This window comes from Priapulus caudatus, unplaced genomic scaffold, assembly GCF_000485595.1.
Source record: "Priapulus caudatus unplaced genomic scaffold, Priapulus_caudatus-5.0.1 Scaffold116, whole genome shotgun sequence".
Lineage (NCBI taxonomy): Eukaryota > Metazoa > Priapulida > Priapulimorpha > Priapulimorphida > Priapulidae > Priapulus > Priapulus caudatus.
Window position 1 is genome coordinate 271,494 of NW_014577177.1, and position 13,182 is coordinate 284,675.

The window sequence follows — 13,182 nt, forward strand, 5'->3', positions numbered from 1 at the left end:
ACTATGCATACGACGCTGCTCTGCGATGATTGGTCCAATACTCAAGCGTCACAGGCGCCATGTTGAGTCCAGCAGCGAACCATTAATGGCGCTAAAACTATGCATCACTGATCTCTATAATACAATAAAATAATAAAATAATAATAATATAAGATTATATTATATTATAGAGATTAGTGCTATGCATGCGGCGTATTATACGTATTGCGTATTATGTATGTATATACGCATGGGTGTTTTTTTATTTATTTTTTATTTAGGTAATTATCCATGATATATATTGGCATTATTGCGTTTATCCAGAGCATATAAATCAACTTGTTGATCAATATGTATCAATATGTTGATTTATATGCTCTGGTTTATCTGGCCTTGCTCTGGACATCGTGACAATTATTACGCTAAATTGAAGCTGATTGGCTACGCCAAATCGGACAAAACAAAGCACCATCTCATCTCATTATCTTATTCTCTGGACGGGCGGGAGATATGACATTAATTATTTGCTGTGCTTTTAAATTAGGCGACTAATGTAAGCCTTATCAACGTTGTCACAATTGTAGATTCCGACTCCAGGGAAATATGCTATCAACATGATCAATAATCTCAATAAGAACATTAGTATATAATAATACAGGATAGTATAAGAACATATATTTGATATCAACCGCAAAGATATGTTAATTCATAACTATACTGCCTAATAATATACTGCCTGTAAATACATGCCTAATAACCAGAGGTCCTCCGAAGTTGGCCAAAGTCCATAGACAGGGAGCCCATGCAAGTGGGAGAGGACAGGGCACAGCCCTGATGCATTGTGGCGCCCCGCAATACACGAACGGGAGCGCAGGTCCAAATCGCCGTTTCCTTGCGGCAGTGGCGCCATCCAAACAACGGGGACAAAAACGTTGTGGCGGGCTCGATATTTGTTTTTTTTGGGGGGGGGGGAGGGGGGGGTTTTTGTTTTGTCGCGGGCAGCACCACACATTTTTAATAAGTATACCATGTCCAAATCATCGTTTTATCGCCTTGTTATTTGTTTGCCTGGGAAAATCAAAGTACATCACAACAACGCAAAGTTTAGTATTTATCTGATTTACTGATGTAGAATTTTCACATGGCTGAAAAATGTTACGACCGGGAGCTTCTGACCTCATTCCGGGGCAGCCGGGAGCAGCGTGTCATACGGAGTCTCCCGGTGAGACCGGGAGACTCGTTGACGCTCTGCTAATAATAGGCTATATAAGGCAGTTATAATACGTAACACGTGTGTGCATGTGTGTGTGTGTGTGTGTGTGTGTGTGTGTGTGTGTGTGTGTGCGTGCGTGCGTGCGTGTGTGTGTGTGTGTGTGTGTGTGCGCGCGCGCGTGCGTGTGGTGTGTGTGTGTGCGCGCTCGTGTGGTGTGTGTTTGTGTGTGCACGTGTGTGTTTACGTGCGTGTGCGTTTACGTGTGCGCGTGTATGTGCGTGCGCGTGTGCGTTTGTGTGTATATAGCAATCGATTACACAACAAACCATCTACGAGCCCAATCCCGGAAAACACAAATCATTGCCTTCCATCTAAAGAACAAGGAGGCGAACCGCCAACAAGAAAGTCAAATGTTAATGAGAAATGGCTGACACATACCTATAGCCCAGTCTACCTAGGTGTTACTTTAGACCGCTCTCTAACTTACAAGGATTACATCATCAAGACAAAGGCCAAAGTGGGTGCCAGAAACAGTATTCTAACGAAGTTTGTCCACTACTAAATGGGGAACAGACGCATGAACAATCAGAATCACTACTATCGCCCTGTGCTACTCTGCGGCTATGCGTGCAGTATATAGTATGCGTGCGGCCGCTGTCTGGAGTAGGTCGCCCCATGCTGCAAGGAATCTACTCAGTTCTGAACACTGCCTGCAGAGCCATTTCTGGATGCTTGAGACCAACGCAACGTAGATGACCTATACCCTGCTGTGGCATTGCTCCTCCACAACGTTATCAGATGAGACTACCCAAGTAGAGAAACTTAAGCCAAGAAAATGACCCCTCGCCATCCACCTCTTCCATCATGAAACGTACAGAAGATACTAAAGTCCAGGCAGCAGTTTCATCCACGCGGTTCAACCCTGATGGAAACCTCCAAAACTAGCAGATCGCCCAATGGTTAAAGCCTCTTCAGGCAAGCCAATAATAAGCTTTCACTCAGACCCAAGGAATCCCCTCCCACCCGGGCCAACGAGACATGGCGCGGCGAACGTGGTTATGCCCTAAAGTCGCCTCAGAGGACAGTCGGGTTTGGTCGATGCAGGGCACTCATGCGCAGAATATGTGGATACACTGAAGATGGCCCAACCGAATGCGACTGCGGGGAGGACCAGACTATGGGACATCTCCTGAATTGCTCCTTATTACCAGAGCCCTGCAGAACCGGAGACCTTGCGGCTTTCAACCACCGTGCCAAGTCCCGTGTGCTGCAGTGGCTAGGCCGAGTGTAGTGTAGACCCGAGAAGAAAAAGCAATCGATTAAATGTGATGTCGCTGCGCCATCTATCGGGTAAAATCATTCATAATCACATAGTGATGTGAACAAATATAATGCCCGTATTTCATTCAATTCTAGTATAGACATGTGAAAATGGACAACGGGTAAAAGAATATTGGACAATGCTTAAATAACGCTTATGGAGCTATAGAGGGAAGCACGCCTATCCACGTCTTCGACACTTGATCGATGGAAAGCAAATCACTGCAGTTTTAGGAAATTATCAAGGATTCTCCTGTTTTGTTCTTTTGAAATACCTATTTATTACGTAAGTATTAAGTCTCTATATTTCAAGACATCAGTAGAAGGAAGATTTCACAGGATAATGTCAATAAAGTTAGGGCAGCAAACTAATGGTTGCGCACATCGACTGTCAGACGCGATCGCGCAAAAATTCAAAAATACATCGGTTTAGTTCATAGAAATATATAGAAACACCTATATAGTCTACTTTATATATTATTTCTACGGTTCAGTAACTGAAATTAATCATAAATTTTCGCTCTAAGGTTACATTTTCTCCTCCACATGGCTATATATACGTGAGCGTAATACAAAACGTAGCCTGCCAAATGAACGCAATTGGAGTTATGCCACGAAAAGTATACGGATCCGCTGCCATGACCTAAGAAATAGAGGTAATCAGAAATCGCGCACGCAAGCACGCACACACAGTGACACACGCACGCACGCACGCACACACACACAGTGAGCCACACACACGCACGCAAGCCGCACGGCACGCACGCACGCACGCACGCACGCACGCACGCACGCACGCACGCACACACACACACAACATACACACATATATCAAAGGGTTAATAATGACAATTATTTATTTGTCATTTATTTATTTATTATTTTTTTTGACAAACAATTTATTTGTCATTATTAACCCCTGATATATATAGATAGACAGATATACATGCTCTGGTTACAACTGTGTTGGCATGCGCAAAACAGACGTTGATGCCTTAACACCAGGAAATCGCTCGCTCATTCGGATGAGGGTATCTCGTAAAAGAATGTCAAATGAATAGAACAAGAGCAACTAAATATACAATACAATAAAACGACAAGTGCATAAGTATAATATAATATAAACATAAGTGAAAATCATTTTGTAAATGCTCGAAGTTTCACATCACAAACACGCACGCATGCATGTGTATGACGAATGTATAACAATGTGACAAATGGTGCTAGCACGTCCTAATAGAAATGTATACTAGTTAGGGTCTATGAACTTATCAAGTATAGACATGCCGGTTTGTAACATCAGTAAAAGTTACTCCACGTCACACACACGCACGCACGCACGCACGCACGCACACACATTCACATATATATGTATCATTACAATCATACACGAATAAATTGATGTGGTGTGCATGTGCATTTGGTTCTAGCAAAAACTCTTGGCGCGAATGGTAGGCCGGGCAGTAACCCCAAGTATATTCCTAGAAGGTTGGTGAGAAAATTTTCTGACCTCAACTGATTTATGGTGAGGTAAGACTAATCTTAAAGAATGGCTTCAATAAATAAGCCACACGTATGGTATAAGGTTGATGAAATAATATCTTTCTTTAAAACTTCATTTATTTAAGGGTTGTTTCTAATTTTATCAGGCGAGGGGATTTGGTCGTCTGGAGATTCAAGGGGAGCAGCTTGGCGGCGCGCGGTGCCAACGGCGGTACGGAGCTAGTGCAGTAGACCGGAGACGAGGGCTCATGGCGTGCAAATATAGAGGATTAAAGGACGCGGCGTGTATGGGTTGCAGGGAGATGTGCAGATGTAGTCGAAATATCGAAGATGTGTACTGAATGCCGGAGAGTGCGCTTAAGTGGGTTGTCGCGATTCTAGGTGCATTGTCTTGTCAGAGATGCATCGAGGTGAGTTTTGTGAGACGATGTGTATTGCGGTCAGGCGAGTCATACATTTCATACTTTTGCGTATACACAAGTAAGATATTAAACCTGAACTCTATATTCGTTAGCTATCTTAGGAAACTTTCTAATGGGATAACTTTCTAACATATATCAATGTTTACTTTTGTGTCAATATCATGCAACAAACATATTTTACAATGCTTTAAAATTTTTTAGCAAGCCGGTCCCCTAGTTAATTTAATTTACTGCCTAATAAGAGCACGCTCATAAAAACGTAAAAATTTTATTTAATAATTTATCTAATAAGAAACATTCACTTCAACAATCACCAAGTCACAATATTACCAGGAGTGAAGAAAAAAGTATTTACTCACTATTGGTATTACACATGTTGAGACTTCTAAACTTTAAACGTGAGTTTCAATGAGAATAAAATATGAGTACTATGTACACATACACATACACCAGTGCAAACACCACACATACGCACGCACGCACGCGCCTGCTACGTGGTACAATTTCCTGAAGACACTGCAGTTAAGTATAGAAAATATCCTCCAGGGCTTTGTTTATCCTGTTGTAGGTTAAGAGAAGGTAATCAACAGAAGCATGTCTTCTGTAAGTTTTAAAATATAGCATACATACCAGCATGCTGCATACTACACCCTACACATATACATAAATATGTATGTATGTGTTATGTGACCTAGGCCACTGCGGGTGTAAGGAAAAACTGCAAAAAATAAGCAATGTACTGTGAATTCTCTGTCAACTACATGTATGTGGTTATGACCGGTCAGGTTGACTATCAGATGATGCTAGGTTTACTCTTTAACATCATTGCAAGTGGACACTGCCGCTGTGGTACTCTCTGCTTTAGGTGTGGATTCAGCCTGTGGCGATTCTATGCCTAGGAGCTCCCGAATGATGTTTGCATAGTATTGACCAAACACCGAACGGTTGTGTGACACTAGCCTCAGGAATTGACCTGACACCTGCAGCAAAAAGATGACAACGAATGTGACACATTACGTATGTAGTATAGTACTTACATATACATACATTACTATACACACAGTAAACTTACTGAAACAGTGTGCAAAAAAAAAACATCTCATTTTTGATTCATTGTACTCAGTCAATCTGTGTTTGTTAAAGTGATCATGAAGGATTAGATAGGGTAGCTACTAATAACATCAATGTTCATCTAACCTGCATAAGTTCCACACTCATGGCTGCCAGTCCTGGAGGAACCTTAATTGGGCTAGCAGTGGTAGTGGTAGTGACATGTTTAATGAACTCCATCACTCTAGATGCTATGAGTAAAATGAAAACAGATAAATTAGCATTATAAAATAATATTAGTCATGTCAATAACTAGCTTTTCTGATAGCTCTAGAAAGAGGCACTGTCAACAAAGGTGACCACACTTTAAACCTTATTATTTCTGTGATAAATTTGATGAAAAACAATTACATTCACAGATAATTTTAGCAAAATGTGGATGATTGAATTAAACTTAAATTGAACCAATAAATGAGTTAAACATATTAGTTTTTGACAAATTTTAAAGAATGTACTTTAAGAATTGGTAGTTTAAGAACCAATTACGGCCACACGTTTGGCCCAAAATTTAGTACGTACTTGGAAAAAGATCTCCACAACTGAATACAACAAAGATAATCTACATTAAATATAAATTTACATTACAAATGATAGGCCTACATATGGCATGTAATTATGCAATTATACATACTTACATATAAGCTTATGTACTGGGTGGTTACTTTCTATAACATCTTTGATTTGTCCCTTGAGAACCATTGGTCTATCACCTTCAAGCATTGGGTAACCATGTTTCTCTAGACAGGCATTTACCTCTTTCTCAATCTGTTCAGCCACATTAACAATCTTGGTAGAAATGTCACTGAAATTAAGTGAACATAAATATCATGGTACTTGCTCATAATTTAAAAGTTAGAGGCTTGATCTTTTACTAGCATAACATGATTTTTAATGTAAATTTTAACTGCTGGTATCTAACTGACCATTACTACAACATTGTTAATAGATTTGTACATTATTTGTTATGCTAATTATGCTATTGTTTGTAAATTTTCCTCAGGTGACCAGAATATCCATATTATTATTGACAAATTATTTTTACTGTTATTATACAGACATGCTGTAAAACATAACATATATCAGCCTTCAATAATTTCACATATTATTCATTATTCCATTTTAACAGAGCAAATTAATTATCCAAACAAAAACACACATATTAAATTAGCTGAAGTAGAACGAAAATTATTTTTCCTACCGATCATTGACATCTTGGAGTAGAATGTTAATTTGGTCTTTTAATTTCTCCTTGAACCCAGTGATTCCACTTATTGCTCCTCCTACAGTGTTGTACGTGACCAGAAGAATTGAGGCCACTAGCTTGATGCGTTCAGTCTTATCCCGCAACTCTAAGAAGCGAGACTGGTCCATAAGAAGTGTCTGAAATATCAATTAAAATTAAACACTGGCATTTGTGTGCTGTCTTTAAAATAGTTTCTTCCAAATGTCCAGAATCATAACATTTATATACAAACATGCTATACAACGTATAGCAACCCATATAGAGGTAAAAAACACATATCTTAAACAAGATTTTAAAATTTACCATGTAGATAGTAATCATATTACCTCTGGAAAAATTTTCTTGTCATCCCACTCAAGAAGATCCAGGTAACTACGTGCTATGATGCTAGTGGGGCTCACTACTCTGTTCCTATTTAGCTCCCGAATCAAATCTCCCTCTGGTGGTGAATCCACAACAAGCAGCTTGTCTTTGTTCAACTTTAACCATTTACGTGTAAACTCTAGTCCATCTAATGAAATAAACCAAGGGAGACATTAATATTTAATAATGACACAATACAAGCAATGCATTATAGGCAACAAGAAAATAAGGCTTCATAAAAAGTTGTACATTAATTGTTGTAAACTGTAATTAATTACTTGCTTAGCAAGCAAGGTCATTGAAATGAGCTTCTGCTCACATTAACCCTCTAAAATTAAATAACTTTAAATAATTTTCTCAAAAATTTAAGGCAAGATATTGTTTTAACTTTCCATTTGTGTTTCACCATGCGCCTACCTCCGGGATGGGTGTCAAGAAATTCCTGGAACTTTACACGCTCGTACTCTACACTGTGTTGCTGTATCGTGGGACGCAGCTGCTGTAGGGTAAAGTTTGCCATGTCCAGCTTCATGTGTTCTATCATTTCTAAGATGCCTCTGAAATAATGCACGAGTACACTCAATCTGCATCGGATTACTGCAGTGGTGCACGCAAATCAATAGTAAACTATCAGTGAACCATAACTGCATTTTTTGTGTGAGACAGCTTCGTACTATGAATGCTATTGCTAAATGCACACTGAAAGTGCTTTACTAGCAACTGTTCACTCTAAAACAGAACTTTGTTCAATAAAATTTTAACTGAGACTGGATCACACAGTGATGAACTTTCCGAGGAGCTATTACTAGTTTAATAATAGTATTAATACGACAACAATAGAGCAGGTATATGTGCATTTATACAGCATCACACAAGGTTTACACTAGTTTACTTAAGTCTGACATTAGTACCTATATAGAGGTACAATCTCCTTGATTTCTGTTAGCTCCTTGATTTTGTCATCCCACACCGGTGCACATAGTTTGGCCATGACGGACAGAATGAATTGAGCGTAAATGTTTATGTCGATGGCATCGTGCTCGGCCTTCTGACGAATGAGATCCAGGTCTAGCACTTCATTCACCTGTGAGCGTAGCCGAGTGTGTTGTGGCAGCAGCAGCGAGATGAGACCCTACACAAACATAATTTACAATAACTCACATGCCTGCTACAAGCACAACACTTACAGAACATGAAGGGGGCACAGCAGGGCCACAGCTAGCAGGGGAAAAGGGGGCAGTTGCCCACCCTGCAGAAAAAAATAGATACAATATATGGTCAATGGCAGTCACTTTTCCAGAACACACCACCCACATGGCATTGCCACCAGCCAAACTGGGTTAGCTACGATCACACTGTTATAAATATTAGAAGTTTGCCATGTGCTTGATGACACGATGAAGCTGCTTTCCGATGTGATAAGATTTAGAAATTTAGTACCTCTTTCACTTCCTTTAGTAGTGACATGGCTTGATCATAGCGTGGAGGATCATCACGCAGCTGAGCCATCAACATGTCCCAGAATGCTTGGTGCATTATCACTTGAAAATGTTTCTCTACACTAAACACAACACAAAATAATGTCAATAACAGAATAATTTCAGAACATGTAAAGTATCAAGGTTTTGAAGCATAAATGTTTTAGTATTTATAGTCTATCTAAACTACTCTTCTCTTTTGAATCCGTAACGTTAAATTGGTAATGGTTTCAGTACACATAAACCTTCTTCATTTGAGTTGTATTTTATGCCATTATACCTGTTTTCTGGCAGTTCCACTTTCTTGAGTTTAAAATTTTGGTCCACTGCAATCTCATGTGCCAGTGCCATGTTGGTGACACCACTCGCTACCTTCATCAGTTCTTCTAGGCTAACAAACTTTGGTGGCGAGGCTGGAACAAAACAAACCAACATTTGTACACTGCCATGAATCCACTACATAACTTACAAGTCATGCTCTGCACTAAACCTTTTTCATAATGAACTGTTAAATTGGCAATGTTTCTAACAATGTGCTCATATATACATTTTTTAAACCACATATCATTAATTAACTACCATGATTATAAACGTTTTACTTCCTGTGCTGAATCAGTATATTACTCACTTGGGTAACAGAATATGAGCACTACACATTGACAAGCTATCACAAATGTTGTTGTAAGAAAAAATTTCTCAAACAGATTGAAAAACTTGTGGTATTTAATCCCACGCAAACCACTCTGATATGCTAACGTGAAACCACAACACAATTTTACTGTAATTCGTGCTTTTAAATCTGTAAGCCACACAAAATGTTGCCTATGTCATACCTGGCCCAAGCCTAGTTTATCACCACTGATTAGTTTAGCACATATGCAAAGACATATTTGCGCGGTCCCAAATTATCCTTGATCCTCATACCTTACCTGCAACCATGAATGGCAGCTGGCTAGGTGGCGTGTTCAGTCGTTGTCGCTTTGGTATTTCAGCAGGTGCTGCTGCTACGTTCCGACTTTGAGACCCGACTTCCGATTCAGGCACGGCTTCAGCAGCCTCGTCTGGTATAGCCTCAGCACCATCTTTACCCTCAGCACTCGTTTGGTGATCATCATCCATGCTATCAGAGCAATTTACTATGAAACAATACAGCACTGTCAGCAGAACGGCCTGTCTGGATTTGTATTTTAAGTTATACACAAAGAAGGCCAAGTGAAAAAGTACGTAGACATAGAGACATTGCTGCAAGCTGCATTAGTGCGTAGCATAGATAAAGCAAATCAAAAGTGCACCAGAACTGACTTGGCATTGACTCTTTGTTCCACAGGCACTTGGGCCGTTTCAATAATAAAATGATGGTTAATAAATACAACTTGTCAGTACTAGACCTACCAGTACCAGTAATGGACACCCAAATACACAGTAATACTAATATAGGGTGTATTACTATTGCACGAAGGGTCGTTGTCGTAACAGGTACTACAGATATGTACCCGAGGTAGTTTTAGGTTGTTTAGTATTATGTTTATATTTTTATATGAGGTATGTTTAGGGTTAGGGTTAGAGTTAGGGTTAGGGTTAGGGTTAGTGTTAGGGTTAGGGTACACTTCTGTAGTACAAGTCTGGTACACTTTGTGTATACATATATGTACCTCGGGTACATATCTGTAGTACCTGTTACGACAACGACCCCTTGAGCATTACTATTAGCCCTATGGGTGTATTGGCCTATATTACTGTGTATGTGTGCACGGAATGTGTGTTGCAGCGGTGTATTGGACGGTATTGAAGTGAAGTTATTAGGTCAAATCAAACATTAAGACTATTACTATTAGTGTCTAGTAGGCCCTAGGGTCCCTATATACAGAGAGTTGCGCCAACTCAGGATTTGACTCCATGTTGTTTCCAAATGTATCAACACCGCTGCCGCTTAAGTACAGCGCTGTATAGATAGGCTGTACAATGGTCCGTAGTAATTAATTAGACTAATCGTGCTTCAATAAACTCAAAATTTACAGAGATTATAGCTAAGACATGTGTCTATGTGTAGCTAGATTTATAGAAATGTAACTCAAATCGTTCGCGCCATATGATAGTTTAATTGTACACGTACTTTCTTACCGCCCATAGCCGTGCGTATAATAACCTGTGCGATACCGCGCGTAGATACTTGCTAATTAATTAAATCACTCGCGCTTCAATAAACTCAAGAATCACAGAGATCATAGATAACACATGTGTTTATATGTATCTAGATTTCTAGAAAAGTAACTCAAATCGTTCGCGCCATATGATAGCTTAATTGTACAATTTCTTAGTGTAAACACAGCAGCTAGTCATTTTGGAAGAATAATGACAACTGTAATTCACAAGATAAATGCGTTCCACTCTCCACTCGCTCGCAGCTGTAACATGTGTTTTGCAGTTCTAGAAATCTAGATACACATAGACACATGTCTTAGCTATAATCTCTGTAAATTTTGAGTTTATTGAAGCACGATTAGTCTAATTAATTACTACAGATCATTGTACAGCGATCACGTGACCGATTTTTTCTGACTCGTCATGTCGCAACTATCTGTATATAGGGACCCTAGTAGGCCCTACTGACAAGTTGTATATATTATTATTAACCATCATTTTATTATGAAACGGTCCAAGTGCCGTAGCTCCAAAAAACGGTATTGCTAGGGTTAGAATACCATTGGTTGTATAGACAATCCGTCGCACAGCCTGGTCGGGCTACAACTTGTGCCTGTGCTTTGTTCATCGTAAACTTTGTCTCAATGTCTGTGTTACAAACTAAGCAACGGTGAAACAATTTATATATCCATAATTTCATTAATTTGTTAAATCGCTAGACGTATATGCCTGGTAGCTAAAAATAGTTTACAACCCATTTAAACCCATGCAAGTAACTCACCTAAAAATGACCTCGTTCACTCAGGCACTGACTCACTTTGATAATGCTGATCAAAGATCGTAGAGTGATCCTAGAGCCTACGGCACTCTAGAATCTTTGATGCTGATCGACAACAACGCGCTGTTGTTTACGGATGTGACGTAGAGGACATCATCGCATAGGTTTATGGGAAGACGCTTTTAAAATGGCGGGTAATGTTGAATTAGTGAAAATGGATCACCGGCAGAAGTTTGAAGAGACAAGACGGTATTCAGGTATGTTTTTTCGTTAACAATAATATGTATACTTTAATTTATTTCAGACTGAGCTAGTACACACGGAATTCTATCAGTCCTAGGAAATCAGGAATATAAGGGGGGACGTATGACGTAACGGTAAACTAAAGCAGTAAAGGGGGCCGAAGGCTAACACAGTATTAAACAGTGACACACTACACAGTACTACTACTACTAGTACTAGTACTACTACTACTAGTACTAGTACTACTACTACTAGTACTAGTACTACTACTACTAGTACTAGTACTACTACTACTAGTCAGTACACTTTCTAGATACAATAATGTAACCCAAACCCAGGATAGGTTTACAACGTGAGCGTATGGTTTTCTGTGGAAGAAGTTTAGGGAACCCCTGAGTGAAAATGTTTATATTTTTATATGAGGTATGTTTAGGGTTAGGGTTAGAGTTAGGGTTAGGGTTAGGGTTAGTGTTAGGGTTAGGGTACACTTCTGTAGTACAAGTCTGGTACACTTCTGTAGTACAAGTCTGGTACACTTTGTGTATACATATATGTACCTCGGGTACATATCTGTAGTACCTGTTACGACAACGACCCCTTGAGCATTACTATTAGCCCTATGGGTGTATTGGCCTATATTACTGTGTATGTGTGCACGGAATGTGTGTTGCAGCGGTGTATTGGACGGTATTGAAGTGAAGTTATTAGGTCAAATCAAACATTAAGACTATTACTATTAGTGTCTAGTAGGCCCTAGGGTCCCTATATACAGAGAGTTGCGCCAACTCAGGATTTGACTCCATGTTGTTTCCAAATGTATCAACCATTTGATGTATGAACCAAAATGTATCGACCATTGTACAGCGCTGTATGGATACGCTGTACAATGGTCCGTAGTAATTAATTAGACTAATCGTGCTTCAATAAACTCAAAATTTACAGAGATTATAGCTAAGACATGTGTCTATGTGTATCTAGATTTCTAGAAATGTAACTCAAATCGTTCGCGCCATATGATAGTTTAATTGTACACGTACTTTCTTACCGCCCATAGCCATGCGTATATTAACCTGTGCGATACCGCGCGTAGATATACTTGCTAATTAATTAAATCACTCGCGCTTCAATAAACTCAAGAATCACAGAGATCATAGATAACACATGTGTTTATATGTATCTAGATTTCTAGAAAAGTAACTCAAATCGTTCGCGCCATATGATAGCTTTATTGTACAATTTCTTAGTGTAAACACAGCAGCTAGTCATTTTGGAAGAATAATGACAACTGTAATTCACAAGATAAATGCGTTCCACTCTCCACTCGCTCGCAGCTGTAACATGTGTTTTGCAGTTCTAGAAATCTAGATACACATAGACACATGTCTTAG

The 13,182-nt window shown here is 39.4% G+C and overlaps 2 protein-coding genes across 5 annotated transcripts in view; one reads left to right on the forward strand and one right to left on the reverse strand.

Moving 5' to 3' along the window:
* Positions 1–4,500: 4,500 nt before the first annotated feature.
* On the reverse strand, positions 4,501–11,680 carry LOC106805527 (T-complex protein 11-like protein 1). Of its 4 annotated transcripts, XM_014807155.1 has the most exons (12): positions 11,662–11,680; positions 11,555–11,596; positions 9,561–9,767; positions 8,912–9,044; positions 8,594–8,714; positions 8,065–8,285; positions 7,571–7,710; positions 7,117–7,301; positions 6,746–6,927; positions 6,183–6,349; positions 5,635–5,738; positions 4,501–5,417 (listed from the first exon to the last, which is right to left on the reverse strand). In XM_014807155.1, exons 3-12 carry the CDS (start codon positions 9,748–9,750, stop codon positions 5,247–5,249), a joined length of 1,614 nt encoding a protein of 537 aa, XP_014662641.1. In that variant the 5' UTR covers positions 9,751–9,767; positions 11,555–11,596; positions 11,662–11,680; the 3' UTR covers positions 4,501–5,246. The 4 variants fall into 4 exon arrangements, with proteins under 4 accessions (XP_014662641.1, XP_014662643.1, XP_014662642.1 ...); XM_014807157.1 differs by lacking the exon at positions 11,662–11,680 and having other exon boundaries at positions 9,561–9,751; positions 11,555–11,592; XM_014807156.1 differs by lacking the exons at positions 11,555–11,596; positions 11,662–11,680 and adding an exon at positions 11,334–11,355.
* A 4-nt stretch (positions 11,681–11,684) lies between these two features.
* LOC106805526 (DEP domain-containing protein 7-like) overlaps positions 11,685–13,182 on the forward strand; it is a 27,124-nt gene continuing 25,626 nt past the window's right edge. Inside the window, exon 1 of the mRNA XM_014807154.1 lies at positions 11,685–11,808. Within this exon, the coding sequence (XP_014662640.1) occupies positions 11,739–11,808 (70 nt within the window). The 5' untranslated portion in view covers positions 11,685–11,738. The remainder of the gene's footprint in view (positions 11,809–13,182) is intronic.